This window comes from Oreochromis aureus, linkage group 13 (assembly GCF_013358895.1).
Source record: "Oreochromis aureus strain Israel breed Guangdong linkage group 13, ZZ_aureus, whole genome shotgun sequence".
In the NCBI taxonomy this organism is placed as follows: domain Eukaryota; kingdom Metazoa; phylum Chordata; class Actinopteri; order Cichliformes; family Cichlidae; genus Oreochromis; species Oreochromis aureus.
Window position 1 is genome coordinate 9,385,577 of NC_052954.1, and position 18,733 is coordinate 9,404,309.

General features: G+C 39.0%; 1 protein-coding gene across 5 annotated transcripts in view; it reads left to right on the forward strand.

Annotated features, from left to right (window-relative positions):
- Positions 1-18,164, forward strand: part of LOC116318766 (regulator of microtubule dynamics protein 2) — a 37,496-nt gene extending 19,332 nt beyond the window's left edge. For all 5 annotated transcript variants that reach the window (XM_039621844.1, XM_031737898.2, XM_039621843.1 and 2 more), the window contains exons 5-11: positions 1,933-1,993; positions 11,188-11,263; positions 11,815-11,892; positions 14,030-14,128; positions 15,937-15,990; positions 16,096-16,176; positions 16,313-18,164. In XM_039621844.1, coding sequence (XP_039477778.1) covers positions 1,933-1,993; positions 11,188-11,263; positions 11,815-11,892; positions 14,030-14,128; positions 15,937-15,990; positions 16,096-16,176; positions 16,313-16,366 — 503 coding nt within the window. In that variant the 3' untranslated portion in view covers positions 16,367-18,164. The remainder of the gene's footprint in view (positions 1-1,932; positions 1,994-11,187; positions 11,264-11,814; positions 11,893-14,029; positions 14,129-15,936; positions 15,991-16,095; positions 16,177-16,312) is intronic.
- Positions 18,165-18,733: the final 569 nt, after the last annotated feature.

Below are 18,733 nucleotides of genomic sequence, written 5' to 3' on the forward strand. Positions count from 1 at the left end.
CTCGAGGCACTCTATATTGTCATGTAAAATTGATGTAATCTATTGATCCAGCCATCCCCTACAAATAGCAACAATCAGACAGAAAACTTACTTTTCACAGTTTTGGGAACCTCTGCCATGACCAGTGCAAAGATCCTTGTATAGTGTTATATTCTAGTCATTTACTCTAATTTCTATTCAAGGTAAACCCCCAAACATTGGTGTCTAGTACCTCATCTTTTTAATTACAATAAGTCTAGGTTCTAATTCTAATAAACTCAATGGCTGCTTTTAGGTACATCTGTCCAGATGCCCATTAACATGGATATCTAATCAGGTAATCAGTAACTCAGTGCATTTAGTAATGTAGACATGATCAAGATAACCTGCTGAAGTTTAAACTCAGCATCAGAATGAGTACTGAAGGTGATTTTGAATGTGGTATAGTTGTTGTTGTAGGACATGCTGGTCGGAGTATTTCAGAAACTACTGATCTACTGGGATTGTTCCACACAGCCATCTTTAGGCCTGAAAACAGAGAATGGTCAGGCTACAGTTGACAGAGGCTCCCCAGAACTGCACAGTAGAAGATTGACAAAATGATTGGCTGTGTCAGAATTTGGTGTCAGCAACATTAAAAACTTGGATCCATCCTGCTTTGTATCAGACGTTCAGGTAGTTGGCAGTGGTGTGATGCAACAACCTATCTGAGTATTGTTGTTGGCCGTGTCCATCCCTTCATGACCAAAGTGCATCTTCTGATGGCTGCTTTCAGCAGGATAATGTGTCATCTCAGTGATTTCAGTGGTTTCTCTAAAGTGGCAGAGTTCACTGTACTAAAATACCCTCCACTGTAACCAGAGCTCAGTCCATTAGAGTAGCTTTGGGATTTCCTGGAACAGGAGATTCACATCGTCATGTATGATAGTGCTGTGTCACTGTGGACTAAAATTTCAGGAATGTTTCCAGCACCTTATTGAATCTGTGCCACAAAGCAGCAATAATAGCAAGGTGTAATCCATGAGGTGACAGGTGAGTGTAGGCTCAGTGGAGCTAATGGCACTGTACACTTAAATGAAACAAAGACAGTTTTTCAATTGACGATTGGGCTGTTCCAGATGAAAACTGACATTTGTGTATTTTTATCTATAAATTTAAAAAAATGTAACAACAAAATGTCTCCTATGAATCTCCTACATAAAGTGTTAAAAAGATTAGGTGACCCTAGCAGCATTTACAATACTTGTATCAGAAAGTTGTCCTTTTATGTTTATCTTTGTCCTGTGTACATAGGTGATACGCTCAAAAAAGAGGATACTTTCATATTAACTTAATGATAACAAACACTTTTTTCTTTGACCTAATTTGCTTTATTCTTAATCGTTTACATTTGACCACAGTGGGTTTTATTTTTCTAAACAGAGGCTGTTTTGTGATTTTTTTTAATTTTTTTTTAATTTTTTTTTTATTTGTTTTCCTTTTCAGACTGGATTGACCTGTTTCTCTGTAATCCTTTCTCATCATTGTACCTCTAATCAGAGCAAGCCAGGTGCTTCCTGCTAAGGCACCTGTCTCAAAGCATTTGACAGTGTGAAAGGCTCGAATTTTTGAAGTAGCAAAGCATCATGTTTAACATTCATTTAGATATTAATAGAGCGGACAAAATGAAACACATTCCACCAAGTGATGAAGGATTAAAAACTGAGCTGTCTTCCTGGATTGCATTTGATGTAACTTCTGTTTTATTGCTTTAATCCAGTGCTCATCGACATTTCTTGATTTATGTGTATCCTGTTGTGCTTTCTCAGTCAACACACCCCTTGATTGTACTAATCTGGTCTCTGTTCTTTTGTCCCGTAGAACAAGAATGTCCAGGTTGCAGAGTGTTTGTCAGATTTATGTTTCAGCAGAGGATCATTATCCGTTTATCTGTCTTTTTCTCTTTCCTCTCAGGGAAGAAAGTTGGCGAGGAAGCAGTGAGCTTTAATCCTACATGTGCTGAAAGTCATCAGTGGTAGGTCTGAGCCGTTTCCTTCTGCTTGTTATCATTTAAATGCAACTTTCTTCTGTTCAATAAAGTCTTTCTGATTTTTCCAAAGCTAATCAATGACGGATGTCTGAGATGAGGCTTAGCCTCAATGTGAGCTAAGTCCCATTATGTGAGAATCACTGTTATGCAGATTTCTAATCCAGCTGATTTTAAGTTAAATGCTATAAGACCAAATGAAGCACAAATGCAGGTACTTTCCCCAGATAAGATGTGTCGGTAGGGTTGAGTGACGTGTTACCCTAGAGCGCCTGTTCCTTTGTGTTTGAATAGATGAACGTCTGACTCAGGCATTTCCTTTGGGTAGCCTACTAAGTGCAGCTTGAACAAGAAAAGAGAAAACTCACACGGGTAAATGACAAAAGCAATTTAAATATGCATTTGTTGGTTTATGCTTTACACCCAACCAGAAAGCCCTGCAATATGTAAAATACGTGTGAAATTGTGTCCTTCAGCAGAGCACTGCCGCATGCAGTGAAAGCATGCATGCTTGTCAGATAGTAGTAGCTTACATCTCAAACATCTCCTTCGTTCGGATCAGCCCCTCATCCACCTGATAGCATCACATCCAATTTAGGAATGTAAACACAAGCTTGGCTCAGTTCGACTGACGGTTATAGTGGAGTAACTCGTGTCTGCAGAAGTTGCAACAGTTAACTTTTTCTGCAGGTTGGTAGTTGCTTCACAGCAGTGCAAGCTGTACATGCGTTGTTTATAGCTGTACGTATTCAGCACTTAGGGATGTGCTGCTGAACAGGTCGCTCCAAGGCATTTATTTTCATTTTACATGTTCTTGTCACAAAACATCAGCATAATTTAATGATACCTTTATTGAATCTGATGCTAACAGACCTTTCAAAATGACTATTATTTGTCCTTTGTGGTCCTTAGTGTAAGTGGCAGTCACAGATTATTCCCGGACAAATTAAAGGAAAGGATATCAGGAAAACCTCCTCTCTACTTGTACACCACCCCAGTCAGTCTGTGACTCAGGCAAAAATCCCCTTGCTTTTAATTAGCTCTGCATAGTGGGCCTGATGGCGTGCATCCCATTTGTATTTTTGTAGGCCCCAATGCATTCCTCATCTGAAACACTGCTCATGTCAAAACTTGACTGATGGAATCTGTGGCTGAAATGGAGAGATAAAAATTGCACTAGATACAGTTATGATTCCGTCGGAACACACACGCGCACAGCTACAATAAAATGCGAGCACATTTATCCAGCTTTTTTTTTTTTAAAACTCGTCCTTAATGCAGGCTAATTTAAAGTTTTTGCAGTTACTTGCATTTCATAAATGAGTGTCCAGTGTATTTGAGATTATGTGGTTACTTTATGTATACGCACACGAAGTTCTCTCACATAAAACTGCCCGCTTGCACCAGAATTCCTATTTGTTCTGTTCGTTAGGGAATAATTAGCATTAGCTCATGCACATACCGCAGCACTCGAGACAGCAGGTGAAAAAGAAGGCTGTGTTTGTTTAGCTAATTAAGAGGAACAGCTTTGAAAAAAAGAAAAAACCTTAATTCTTAATCCTGTATCCACTGATGGAATTTGTAAGATTCTTAAACCAAGCATAAACGGCATCTAAGTTGAACGGACAGAGCAAAGTAGGTAAAGCTGCACTTTGAGAAGGGAGGAGGCAGGGAGTGGGGACGGTGCCAGGCAGTGTTGCAAGGAAGTTTATGTCTGAGGTAACTGTTTACTTAGTGTACCGATGCCGTGAGAAAACTTGTCACCTGTTTTCCTGAATGTTGTTTAGCATGTCACAGTTTCACAGATGTTGATTAAACAGGCTGCCAGTCAGTTTCTGCTCAGCCACTGAAACTACTTATAGACTTTACATACCAGTGAAAGAATGTCCTGTTGGACCTTTTTCTGCCATGTGACCTCATTTAAGGTGTTTAAATTGATTGATTGCGACTTACCTGGAAGTCAAAGATGTAAAAGCGATAAACGGTGTAGGCACAACTGACAATTGAAAGCCCAAATCGTTATTGAAATTGCAGTGGATTTATAAATGGCAGCCAGTAAACTCCTGTCACCTTTGCAGAGTGACGGTCGAGCAGGTTGGGTGAGGGGGACTGTCTAAACAAACCTGCTCTGTTGTATCTGCAGTTTGCATGGCATATCACATAAAGTATGTCTCTAAATACTCCGCGTCTCTGTCAAAGGTGCAACTGCCCTGGCTTTTCTAGGCCACATATGCTTCACAGTGGGGTGTCTATTGCAGCCAACAGTATCCCAGATAGTGTAATAGGGCATCATGATTAGAAAGAGACAAATTGGTTGGTCTACTATAAGTGGTAAAATGATTCAAAAGTCTAACCAAAACATCAAGCCAGTGGCTCACTGAAATGAACTAGTCAACTGTCTAGTTGGCAGGCTTTTACTTCGAAGGACTTTGCCTTTCCCCTTGACAGCAGTTCTAAATTACATGATTTCTCCATCAGGAAATTAAGTTTGGATCATGGAAGAAAATGTTTTGAATCCCTAGTATTCTTTACTACATAACATTTATTGTAGGGAACTTGAAGATAATTTAAAAACGGACAACATAAACAATGAAAGGGACTCATTTTGTTACTTTTACTGTACTCTTTTACTGCTCATGATATTGGACATTATTTTGAGAAACGTGATCAAGGTTTAATGGACACCAAAGTAGCCTTTCTCACTTGCATCAAAGCCTTAGAAAATACCCACTGTCACTTGGAGGAACACAATTTCTTATGACAAGATTTGACATTCTTACCTTTCAGATAAAGTACGCACGGCAACAACGTGGCCCATATTATTAGTTAACTAAGACTGCCGTGAGGAGAATTTTCCAACGTAAATGCAAAGCAAATGTTGCTGCAAATTTCTATTGGATTCTTGTGTGAATTTAGGAAAATGTCAAGATGCTCAAATTAAATATTTGTATATTCAAATTTAAACTATTTAAAAACATAACTGAATATTTTTTGCCAAAAAAACCCCTTCCAAGCCTTTTACTTTTCAGCACTTGTCGCCATCATGACCAAGACTTGGACACATACTGAATCCATTGCACAGCTAACACGTGGACAATAAGCCGTATCTTCTGGTTGTCTCATCTTCAACAGATGGGTGTTGTCTTTTTTGGTCAAGCTTTTGAAATGTTTGGCCTGCCATAGTCAGAACTACACCTTATAGGACCCCACCCGTTATGTTACTTCATTCATTACACCCAGCCAATACTGTATACTCTGAATGATACCAGATCAAAATAGATCTAACGCAAAACAAATTACAATTTGCTGTGTTATGTTTAAAGTTTCACTTAATGAGGTCAGCAAATCCTTACTGTTGTCAGTGACACCCACTTTAAATGATGTCACACCTGCTGGCGTGCTTCAGTATTTCTTCTTATTCTTGGGAAACTCCCGATTTTTGTTACCTGGTACAAACGGCATGACAAGTGAATCCAACCTGGAAGCTTGGTCTGCCTTTTAATGATGGACTGACTGATTGTGCCAAGAGTTAAAAGAGATGACATATTCTGCAGAAATACTAGAAAAACGTTACTGAACTCTTAGTTTTCTGTTTCAGCTTGGTTCATAGTTTCAGTGAAGCACTGTTTTGTGTTTCTGTTTTGTTTTCATTTTTTTAAAGCAGTGAAACTGACAGTAATGAAATGACAAATGATCAATGTATCAACAATGTCTGCTGAAGGAAGGGGAAGTGAGCCATGACAGTTTGTTTCAAGCTGTGGATGATTTAAGGAGCAGCACTATGGCCAAGAATGAAAAAATACAGAACCGGAATTGAGCACAATTAATTAATTTCATTTTGTTAGGGCTACAAAATACAGTATATTGCTAGCAAATATTGATATATAAGCAATTGTAGTCAGGAATATGTCAGTAACATGTTATAGATCAAAGGGTCTTCATTATGTGTATGTTTACATGTGGTTATGTAGAATAAAGTTATGACCTTACTATAGTAGCTATACTCTAAAAGCACCTTGAGGCAACTATATAAATAAGGCACAATATAAATAAAATTGGAATGAATTTAATAATATTGTTAAAAAATTAAGAAACAACATTCTGTTTTAAAAAAGAAATCAAGAACGTTTGATGATGTCATCATTACACCTACTCATCAAAAACAAGGATTATACTAAAAACAAAAAAATGACTTCCTAATTTAAAACTATTATTAAAAAATAATAAATAGTTTGGAGACAGTAGGACCTCATACAAGAACAAAACACATCCTGTTTGGGGTTTTATGGTTGTTTAAGGCTTTAAGTGATGAAGTAACAGTGGTCACTCTTAGGAGAGATTACACATACTTTCCCACTATGTCATGCACCGAGTCTCTTTGAGTAGAAGGTGAATAAGAACTCTATTGAAGTTGGATGTGTATAGAGGCACTTAACTTATTCAAAGAGCACCTCTACCCCCTGCATGCCACCAGTGTACTCCACACTGTGAGCTGCTAAAATTAATTTTATGTCTGTCAGTCAACTCTTAATACTTCAGTTTCTCCTCTTCCAGGTTTCAGTTTTCAAATCACTCGCTCTATCTCTGGTCATTGTGTCTATTTACGAAAAACAGGGCTAATGTATTGACCACGTGTATGACATTAGATGAATGCATACGCATACGTGTGGGGCTTTGGTGACATTGAGCGTGAAGCCTGTTGGTGTAATCTCTGCAGGCTGACTGACGGGAGGCGTGATGGCATTCTTGTATCTCTGGCTTTGTATATAGGTGCATTTTCATTGATCCAAAGTAAATCCCCGACTTTAGAGCCTCACTGATGATACAAAGACCCATGGATTAAGCAGGGAGACAGAGGAGGACAGGACGATGGAGTAACTTTGAACTTTGCAATGACAACCCTAATTTTAAACACGTGCCTCGTAATTAGTGGCAGCGCTGTGCTGCGTTCCCAGCAGCCTTGGAAAGCCTGTGTCTGCTTAAACTTCACACCTCTTTGTACACCGTTGGAACACTTATCGTGCCATAAATTCCATCTCCCACGCATAGAAAAACAAAATCAACTAATTTTGTCTTGAGCAAACTCGCATACTCTCACACAGGTTAGCATAAATTCCTCAAGTTTCTCCTCCTGTTTCTGTACAGCTTTTAGTCTGAACAGGTGCCTGATGGTGTAAAGTTCAAGGAGCTCTGTATGTTTGGATGTAAAGGTCAAAGTCAATCTGCTGCTTCTTCCGTGCAGCTGAGACTTGGGGCTTTTTGCCAAGTATAGTCTGTGATGTCATTGAGTCTGTTAACAACGTGGGCTGACCTTGCACAATTAAGAGCTCTGTGCTCCTGTTATTGTACTCTTTCCCGATTCCTTTTTCTTTTCTTGCCTTAGAGACTCAAATATGAGATAGAATTTCAACTATCAGTAAAAATGAAAGGATAAACAACAGCAGGTAGGCCCTGAGGGCAAACGCACCTTTGTACACCTTCGCATCTAATTTCCTTATACACTCCCTCCACTTACCCTCTGCCCACACTCCACTGAGGATCTGGTGCATTTCAATCCTGCTTTCACAGAGTGACAATAAACCCCCAAAATGCCACACTTGATCTCCTGTATGGTGTTTGCAGATTCTAACACAGACAGACATCTGCTTACTTCCCACAGTCCAGCTGCTGGTCCGATAATGGTCCAATAATTAGCTACTCTACCAATTCTATTCTTGGGGAATGTGTGTGTTAGTAAACACTGTTTGAATTGCTCCACGCTGAATGTTGGTGTTAATCATTGAGTGGGAGGCTAAAATATGCCTTTGTGGTAATCTGAATGTTGAGCAATCTTTCCCACAGCTGTCACCTGGGAAATAATTGATCTTAGTTGCTCTTCTTTGGTTTTCTGTTGTAGTTGGTCTCCTCGTGTCGTTACTGTCTAGATTTATTGCATTTAATCACATCAGCATATTGCAACACGTGCATAATGCATGCACGTCATTAGAGCTGATTGGACTTAATGTCGAAAAGTATTTCAAAAATTGCTGCCACAATGTCAAAACATTCCTTTATAGTTTAATCATAGCAAAATTTGATTTAGAGATTGGATAACAAAAAAGAAAGCAGCTAATCCTCATGTTAAGATGCTGAAGCAATGATATTTTATTTCTAATTTTTTTACAAAGTGCTTACCCCTACAGCCTCATCCTGTGAGGGTCTTAAATGCTTTAGGCCATCCACTCAAAACTGCAAAATTTAAAAGTATAATTGTAGAAAAGCAGATTTTCTTATAGCTGGATGGTGTATTTTGATTAAAAACCCAGATAGAACAGCTGTAAGTGATCTACACACATAGCACACACACACCCCTTTATTTTTTAGTACTTGTCTTGTCATTGTCAGGAATAGTTCTCCATACTTCTTGCAGGACATTCAAAGCTCTTTGTTGTTGGTGTACTTTTTGTTCTGTTTTGGATCATTGTCATGCTGAAAAATTAAGCAATCAAATGCTTTCTAGATGGTATTGCATTGTGGATGAAAATTTGTCAGTAATTTAGTCTATGCCAGAGCCTCCACTATGTTTTCGAGCTGTAAATACCCACTGTTGTACCTCTCCACTGACCATCTCCATCCATTCTGATTACAATTTGAACCAAAAACTTCAAATTTGGATTCATCACTCCATAACACATGTTGCAACTGATTTTAATACAAGTTCTTGTTTGGTTAACCATCGTTCAACCTTTGCTCCGTGTTTCCTTTCCTTAAGAACCACTCTTTGATTGCTCCTTCTCCTCTGAGACCTTTATTGATACAGCTTCAGTCAACAGCAGATGGATAAAATGAAGGGTCACATGGCTCTCTCAGGCCCTGTGTCAGGATTTTCTCCCAGTTCTTAAGGACATGATTTTGAGTTACTTTTTAGTTTTCAGGTAATTCCTCTTTGGGAATCATCTTAATGGTGTAAAATAAATATTCTAAGCCTGTTAAACTCTTTGGCATTTTTTTTTTATAGATGATCAGCTAAAGGAATTGGAACAAATGAAGTGTTTTTGCAACAGGATGATAGAAAAAAAGTGCCTAATGATGCTATTTAAAATTGTTCTTTGCTAAGTTATCTGTATACTCAACACTGGTGTATCCCTTATTTGTGCCTGAAACATTCCTCTGAAAATGGTCAGTTATAAGGAGCGGACTGAAAGTGACTATAAAAGCAGCCAATGTCCAAAGAAAAACGTTTGCCGTGACTTTTCACTTTGCTGTAATTGCTAATACTGAACCATTAAATACTGTGAGCAGCTTGTAACTACCAATTTACATTTTTTTTTTTAAATGAAACGGTCATGTGCAAACCAACTGTGTCGTGGCTTGGTTTCCTATCTGCAGATATTTAGTTGCCAGTCAAAGATTTGCTCAAAGCATTTACATCCAGCTGTGTGTTTTCATTGGAAGCCAGGCAGCACAACTGCAGACAGATAGCATCTCTGCTCCTCTGATGTTGCAGAGCGCTCCACTCATCAAGCGCCAACCAGTGGCCGCATGGGCACACCCTGCTCCACTTAAGAAAAATAAACACATCCTTTTTTGTTTAAAGTTACATCTGCCCGTGTTTGGCCAATTTAAAGCATTTAAAAGTGATGTGATTAACACGTGTCTCATCTCTGACAATTTTCCAGTAAGTGTGAGCTGTTCGTGTGAAGATTCATGTTTTTATGATGTTTCATCCAACCTTAACCACAATGATTGTGAATTTATTTTCATCAGATACTGATCAGATAATAGTTTGAACATTCTCAGCAGAATGAAATCTCCTCGTTTGCTCATAAGATTAATCTTTCTGCTGTCATGATCTTAATTTAGTAATTACCTGCTAATCGTGTAGTAGACTCTGCAGTTTTCTTCATAGCCCCCATCATTTCAATATACTGTGATAAAAAAATCTACTCACACATACCAGACACCGTAGTACACACGTACAGTTGTAGATTCCATCTCCCATCACCGCCACCGTGTCAGGCGATGCTGTCAGATGACCTTTGTACACACTGATCCTTCATATAACAAGGTGTTTATGTTGCTCGGTGGTGTTTGACAGAGTACCAGCAGGATTAAAGCAGCCGTGCAGTGAAAAGGCTTTGATCAGCTCACTCCTCTCCTCTCCGAACCCTCGGCGTCATGCTGACTTACAGATCCCAAAGCTGAAATCGCCCTTTGTTTCGCTTCCACCTGCCCACTGGTCCAAGGCCAGCGTATTAATTAGAGAGCGGGGGAATAAGGTGGAGCAGATTATCTTTGCTGGTGCTGTCTAATGACGAGTCTTTCCACAGACCACTGAGTATGGTGGGGTTTTTTTGGAGGCCCTTCGGTTGTTAGTGACCCAAAGAAAAGGTGGTGTGACTGTGAGGTGCTGCTGACCATCTCTGTGCTTCTCACCGTCTCCCGCAAAATATCATTGTTTAACTTGTGTTTTGTCAGAACCGGGGAACCGAGACTGCCTGATGCTGCCATTGTTTTGCTTAAAATCCAAATTGTGTGAAAAGCTAAAGATGTTAGAGGTTAGGTTTTCCTTTTAAGGCTAGTTTCCTTTCAATCTAGTAAGAAATATAGATAAAAACTGAGTTTTGCTACAAATAAACCACACAACCTTTACAACAATAACTACATTTTACACCTGAATTTAGCCATGGCCCCTCGGTTGTTCAAAACTTGTACTATGCCTGAAGAAGCACCAAAATATCATATATACTATCATATGTATTATATCTGGACACTTTTGCACTGTGCAAGCTTCACACAGAGATCCAAGGCTCAAGTTACAGTGTTATAGCACAGTGGTGTGTCCCAATAGCAATGACAAATGTCCCAGTTGCATGGATGGTTTATGCAGTAAAAACAAATACGGAATATAATTACTAAAAATAAAAATTCGTAAAACTTATTTCAGCACCACCTCAAGTTTTTGGGTCTGAGTGTTGGATGATCTGGAAGCACTTCATGAACTTTCATGTTTCCAGAAATTAAAGGTTTTTATTGCACACAACAAATTTGGTGCCATATAGGCTTGAAAACATTAAATATTAATTTGCTGTTTGGTACGATTTGTTTGTTTAAGGTTCAGGTTATTTGGGGGGTTTTTCTCTTCACGTAGCTTGTTTAAGAGTAGGATGGCCTGAACCTCTAATAGCCGTGTCTCCCCACAGGTATGCCATCATGTGTGGAATTATGGCCGAATATGACACCATCCAAAACAAGATAAAGAACGGATACGTCTTTAAGGTAAGGCATGCGAACGGAGAGCTAGTTTTGACCTTGCAAATTCTTGCAATGGTCAAATAATAATATAATGCAAACATTGCATTATACATCTATGTTTGCATATTAGGCATTGCATTCTCCATGTGCTTAGGCTGAAGAGGAATGGTCATTTGCACAATTTAAGCCAATAAGACCCTCCTACAGTCATTAAGTTGCATCAGCTGGAGTGTGGAACAGCAGCACGTAGCATTTTATCTTCTGTCAGCAGCCTCCAGCAAACAGTGTTTGTCCTCAAAACTCTTTGACAGGTGAAAGCGAGAGATAGAGCCCTGGAGAGGGAAGATATTAAAAAAAAAAAAAAAAACAACAGAAGAAGAATGGAAAGAACGAGGGAGGGTGCGTGACAGCCAGGAGTGTGCGGTAGCTCGACTAGATCGCGTGTGTGAGAGGTGTTTGTGAAATACTTGTGGGTTGGTGAAGCAGGACAGATCAGGTCAGAACAGAAGGCGGTGCAGCTGTGCTATGAATCAACAGTGAAAATCTTCTCTCTGTCTGTCTGCTTCTCTTCTCAGGATCATCTGGATAAAGCCATTGAGCTGAAGCCGCAGGATCCGCTGTCCTACTACCTTCTGGGTCGCTGGTGCTACGCTGTATGTGACCAATGCAACACATCTCTATCTCTGCTCAACACACTGTACATTTATGAAGGCTAGCATGTCTGCGTGGCCTCCCACCTCCCTATGCTAACCCACCCACAGTTTCCCCTCATTCATTTCCACTGTTTAGGTTTCCTCGAGGTTTGTTTTTCCCTCTGCGATATTCACACAGAGCGCTATGGGAGGTTAACACCATCCATTGTTAGCTTTAAATCATATTGTACCAGGGAGATAATTTCATCCTGTTTCTGTTTGGCTCGTGTTCGCTCAGTAGCTGCAGTCATTTAGGATGCAGCACGTGATTGTTTCTGTAACTGTCTAGTCTTTTCAGAAATGCACGTAACATGATGAATTGCTGTTGTTTAGATGGAAATTTCCAGACGTTCTGCTTTTGACGGTTCCTGTTGTTTTATGAGCTGCTCATAACACCTGATATGTTCAGGGGTTGTATTTTACGGGCTGTCTACGGGGCATTCATGTTAAACAATGACCTACTGTTCACATTCAGCCAGCATCTCTGTTTGAAATGTCCTGATGATGCCAGAGCATTTCTACACCTGGAGTTAGATACGGCTCTGATAACTCTGTGAGGCAAAAATATTACATGTTTGGCCCGAGCTTCTGCTGGCTAGTGCCATTCTTCTTCAAAAGGTGTCAGTAGCAAAGCAGAAGTGGACAGGGGTGCCCGTTGTCATGGAAATACTGTTAAAATAACAGGAAATTGGCTGTAAGAGTTCTGAAAAATGATATGTAACCAGTCATGCAGGGAAATGTGTGCAGATTATTTTAATGTCTGTTTTAACTGTTACATTTCTTCATATTTGTTCAGAGATGTCATTTCTATTACATTTTGTATATATCAGAGTCAAATGAGACCATTTGTTTTGGTCTGAGATGCTGCTGTTTTATACATTATCTAGGGTGTTTTGGGTGTCACATGCTGAACATCAACATTGCCTAAACAGCTCAAGAGATGGCAGCAATACAGCTGTGGTCATACGTTTATATGCAATCATCACGGGCATGAATGTCAGGGTCATTTTGGGCTTTTAATGATTTCTTAGAACTGTTCTTTCTCTAGATTGTACAACATTCGATTTCAATCACTCTAAAAATTAAGAATTGTGTGCGCAAGTTTGAGTTTATTCTGGATTTCTATGATCCACATAGGGTCGAAGTTATACATATTGGCTCAAATGTACACATATATACTTATGTTACTAAGTGTTCTTTAGCAGTTTGCACCTAGACCTAATTCTTTGGGGGGTTGTGCTTATTTGTTTGTTTTTTATGTCAAAAATCAGAGGATGTGTTCAGGGGCTTTGTTTCAGGGAAAGAAATGTGAAAGTTTAATTGTCTTTGTTATTCACAACAGTTCTTTAATTTTCATTCACTGTCAGAAAATAGGCTTATAAATATTAGCTACAAGGGGCAGTGATGCACTGCTTTTTATGGCTCAGTCACACAAGTCAAAACTGGATGGAAATTTTTTGCATTTCTTGCGAAGATTTTCACATTAAATTTTTAGAATCAGACAAAGATTGATGAGCTGAAACATTTAAGTGTGAAAATGTGGGAAAAAAAATAAGAAATCACAAAGGGGAAAATACTTTTTCCATCTCAGTTTAGTCTGAACCTGATAGGTGTGAAACAGAACTTCAGAAATTCCTCCGCAAATAGTGACGCAGTTGCTGCAAAATGAGAGCGGCCCACAGAAACCCTGCTTTTACTTAGAAATATAACTAGAATACAACATGCTAGCAACAAGAGTTCAGTCCCCTATTGCAAAGAGACATTATGCAGATGAGTAGTTAGAATAGTGGCAAAGATTTGCCAGTTTATCACATTTAATCGTCGTATCGTAAACGGATTCCATGCCAAGATTACTTCTGAAATTAGACTGACTCCAACTTGTTACCATTTCATCACTGACTTGATGCCTTTGAAGATGGCAACTGACTCTGAAGCAGCGATGACACTTCAAAATCACTTCACAGTCACAGTAAATCCGATCGTGCCGTCATCTCTATCCCACTGTTTTGCCTGGTGTGACTGTAGCATTACCCCTCTCATCCATTAATGTTAAACTAAGGTGGCCAATTTTCTTCTGATTGGTGATGTTTGTTTTCAGGTGTCTCAGTTATCGTGGATTGAGAGGAAAGTTGCTTCAACTCTGTTTGGAGAACCGCCAAGCGCGACAGTTGAAGACGCACTGAAGAATTTCCTTAAGGTACTGGCGTTTTGTTTCTTAAGCTATTCTGCGATGTAATGCTTTATTTACATATATATCTTATTTTTAACCAATGGATTATACTTGAAGCAATGTGCTGTCCACATCTGAATAAAGTGTTTGAGGCAAAGTCAGAGAGTGGGGTGAAACACGATGAGCTGTACAAATAAGAGCAATCATTTCTGAGCACAAATGATGGGCGTAGCTATCTGAGGTTTAAAGTTTAACAGGAAAGTTAAGCACATTGGACTAAAGTGCATAAAGCAGGCATGATTTGATTATATGTAATATTCAGTCTATTTCCTCAAACCAAGAAGTGAGACTCATTTCTTATTCAGTGGTTTATGTTTTTGTACTTTTTAACTGAATGCTTGTTCTGACCTCAGTTATGAAACACGTAAATCACACCCCTGTTTATCTTGTGCTACATTGCAATTTGCCTGCAGGTTGCATCTGTTCCCTGTTTTTAAAGCCCAAACCCTCTGTATTTAGAAAGGCTTAATCTCTGTTCCTACATTGGAAATGTTTATGTAGTGGGAGAAATTACTTTTGCTTTTGGCCAATATTCCTATGCATGCCTCATCTTCATGTCTTCGAGACCATAAGCTTGATTCAGGTGGTCACTGTTACAACATGTCACCAGTGACCTGGAGAAGCTTTAACTAAGACATTATACACCTCCCCAGCCTTGCTAGAGCTTAGTCTAGAGATGCGGCTCCATTCTTGACATATTTAATGCTGCAGACAAAACTTGTTACTCCTTCTGTGTGAAGATCAGATTCTCAGAATGAAAGCAAGCTCTGTGAAATCGAAATATTCATGTGTAGTCCAAAAGCACACGCTTCAGTTAGTAACAGCAACTGTTATTACAGACGTGAATGCCAGTCGTGACAGCATGGCTTTTATCGTTTTTAGACAGTGATTCTGTCTGTGTGAATAGCTTCACACTCACTTCAGAGGAATTTGTTGATATGTCTGCTTTTGTCTAAGTATTGAGTTGGAGCGCCTCAACTCAACTGAACAAACTTGCATTGTGTTGCATTGCATACATTTTAATGCAATGCAACATATTTTGAAGTAGCTTAACAGTATATCACTATATCTGTATCAGTGTCTGTATGTAGTCAACAGCTGGCTGTCTTGTGGGATTTTCTGTTTTTATATGCTGAATAAAGGATTTGATTGGCTGGATATCACACGTGTACATACGTTAGCTACCATAAGAAACAAAAAAAAGAAAAGGCTGCACAGATTAAAATAGAAGGTTAAATCTGGTCTGTCAAAATCTAGTAATAGTTCTGGTGTAGGTCCAGACTGTGATCTGAATGTTTTTGACCTAGTCTATAAACTGTATATAAAAGATGGACATTTATTTTGTGGACTCTAATTGTGGTGCCTCATTTATGACTCCAGCATGTGTTTATTTGTTGTTTGTTTCTTTCAAAGTAGACATGATGGTTTTCTGAGCCATCGTTTGTTCTTGGGACTTCTCATCAATTACTAGCTCTGGTTAGCTAATGGGGAAAAGACTGAAGAGGTCAAAACTGTTGTAACAGGTTTTAAAAGTATTTTATTTCTTCTCTGAAATTGGACATGGGCTCATGTGGTGTCTTTGGGGATTGAATTCCTTTTGGTGCTGCCTCTAACCTCTTTTCTATTTTTTATTTATTTGTTGGGGGGTTTTTTGCACCTGCACCTTAGCTTTTAGCCTTTAGCCTTAGCTACAAATGTTAGCGTCTTTTGCAGTTGTTGGAAAACTATGTCTAACTAAGTCTTGTGAAACTTTTCTTGTCTGTGTTTTTAACCAGGTTGAGGAGCTCCATCCAGCTTATTCTAAACTCAACTATGTGTTTCTGGCTAAGGTTAGTACTGGACATATAAGTTTGAGATTGGATTGTGAAATATAAACCGTTTTACAGGACGCTACAAAACAGTCGTTTCACAGTTCTGGGTCTTTTCTTTGGTAGTGCTACAAAGACTTGGGCCAGTGCGAAAAGGCTAAGAAGATGTGTCAAGCTGCTTGTTCAATGAGTGCTGAATCCAAAGAGGTACGCTTCAGGACCGTCTGTATTCAGATCTGTTCGTTTTTGCCTCATCTAATCCAGCTAGCAAAAACGCATCATAGCCTGCTGTAATATGCAAATTAAAATGTTACTTATTTGGTATCATGTGTTTTTCCTTCAGAATGAAGAGGCACAAAAGGAGCTGAGTTTCCTGTGCCCAGCACTTGGAGTGTGACAGCAGAGGAAAGGTTTTTGGGAATCAGTTTGCGAGTACTGCAGCTGCATGTGATAGACCATCGTGTTTTTTCACTCTGTGAGTGTAGATAGCGCCCGTGGGTGCAAAAGGCTACCGCATCCAGATCATCTGTTGTACCTTTCCAGTCATATTTGTATTATGATATTTTTAAAAGTAGAAACCAATCATCATAAAGGATTCCAGCTAAATGAGTGAGCTAAACTAGTTTTCTTCAGTTTATAGCAGTGCGTAGCAGACATTCTCTGAGGTCTGATTGCTCTGATAGGAAACTTAATTCCAGTGTGTCTCAGGTTGATAACACAGACCTGTAGCCTTTTGGGAAAGTGACAAACAGGATTTGTTGTTCCGTCCTATCAGATCAGACAATGACGCACGCAAACATTTTGCATTGCCGTGACCACTGAACGGCCACCACCACCCTCCCGATACAAACCAGCAATAATAGTCTCTTTTAACATTCACATGCAGACTTTACGAGATGATTTTCTCACAGATATATTCTCTGATCATGACTCGAACTCGTTTACCTCCTGCTCCTCAGTTTCTGTGACAGCAGAACCACCAAATGAAGTGTAGTATTGGACAGTAGTACGTTCTGTGTGTACACCACACACCTGAAGTCCTATATTTAATGTGCCCTTTTGCATGTTTGCCAGATCATGGAAAAAATGACACCATAAATGATGTCAGTGACTTCCTCTTAATAGATTCAAAGAGCACCTGTACAGGAACACAACAGGTTCTTTTTGAACAGAAGCGCCTTTTACTCCAGAGTTCCTATTCCTGGAAGGTTTCCTCCTCTTATAGGTCACCAAGAACATTTGATTTTCCACGCTTTCATTTTTTTAACCTTTTAAATTGAGCTCTGATGCACTCACACGTGATTGGTTTGAAACATATTAGGAATTTTTCTGAGACAGAATTTTTTTTGGGGGGGGGAGCTATGTAACATGTACCACATGAATCAGGAAACCGAGGTAAAAAGGTGTTTGATGTATATAGAGAGATGTCATTATACTGCATATATAGTACACCTTATTGTACTGGTTACAGTGAAATGAATATGTTTCAGTTAATATGGAAAACCAAATCTGACTATTGGGATTCGAGGATTGAACAAAACTTAAAAAAACAAATGAATCTGGTGTTCATGTAAAAAGAGTCACTGACAGGAAATCTGAGGGCATGTTTTGTGTTTTGTGTTTTTTTTTGGTTTTTTTGCCATCAAAAACACAAAATCAACAACAACAAAAACAACAGGACTGTCTGTTAAAACCGATCAATAACGCCAGGTTGCAGACTTGTTGCTTTATCGTCACACAGCGGTGAATTCCTGGTTGCGTAATGCCACTAAAATGTGACCCAATCAGATTGAAACGAAGTTTGAATGTTTTCTTTTATTACTCTTTTACATATTCTCAGCTGTTTTTTTTTTTTTTATTATTATCTCCGCTCAGTGAAGAAAAACATGCATATTGATTGAAAACGTCGGTGCTGTTGATACTGGAAATTAGTTTAGGGCTTTTATTTTTTATTTCATTGTATTTTTTAAGTCTACGTTCAAAATGAATTATTTTGATTTGTCGCTTTATGGATTTTTCTACCAACACTACGAATGTTTTTCTTTTTTTTCTAATGCCATAACGAGTTCCTCAAGGTTGTATCGCATCGGATGGAGATTATGCATTATACTTGTGCTGTATTTTAGACAGTGTGTGTTTAATGATTGATGGTACTGGAATCTACAATTAAATCTGTGCAATCCTGATCAAATTTGCCAGCTTGTCTGTCTTGTTTATGTTTTTTGAGGTTTTATTGCTGAGGAGTAAAGTTATGTAAGCTGTAACTTATAATTAAGTTATACAGTGATTTATTTGTTTTGTTTTTTTCTTTTTTCTTATACTCTAAATTGATCTTAATCCAGAATCAACAGAGTGTAACAAGCTCCTGCTGGAGCCTACATGATTGCCGAGCATTCTCCCAGACTGTACATTTTGTGCCAGGGCAATTCGGAGTTTGTTACTGGATCACATTCAGGCTAACTTCCCACCCGCCTAGTCATGTTTCAACTTCTCTCTTTTTTTTTATCCGCAGTAGAGCCATTTTAAAAGGGTGCCTCCCAAGTGAGTACAGGTGTTTGTTTATACAGGAATGAAAACTTCACCTTTCCTGGCTGATTTTATGAGCCTCCTGTGCTCTTTAATCAAAAGTCTGAGTTGAGACAGCTGCAGAAATCACTTACACGTTGGTCTGGATGTGTGCGCACACACTAGCTGTCCATTGTTGCATAACAGATTTATCACCTGTTTGTTATCCAGGAAACTGACGGGCTGTCATTTATGTTTT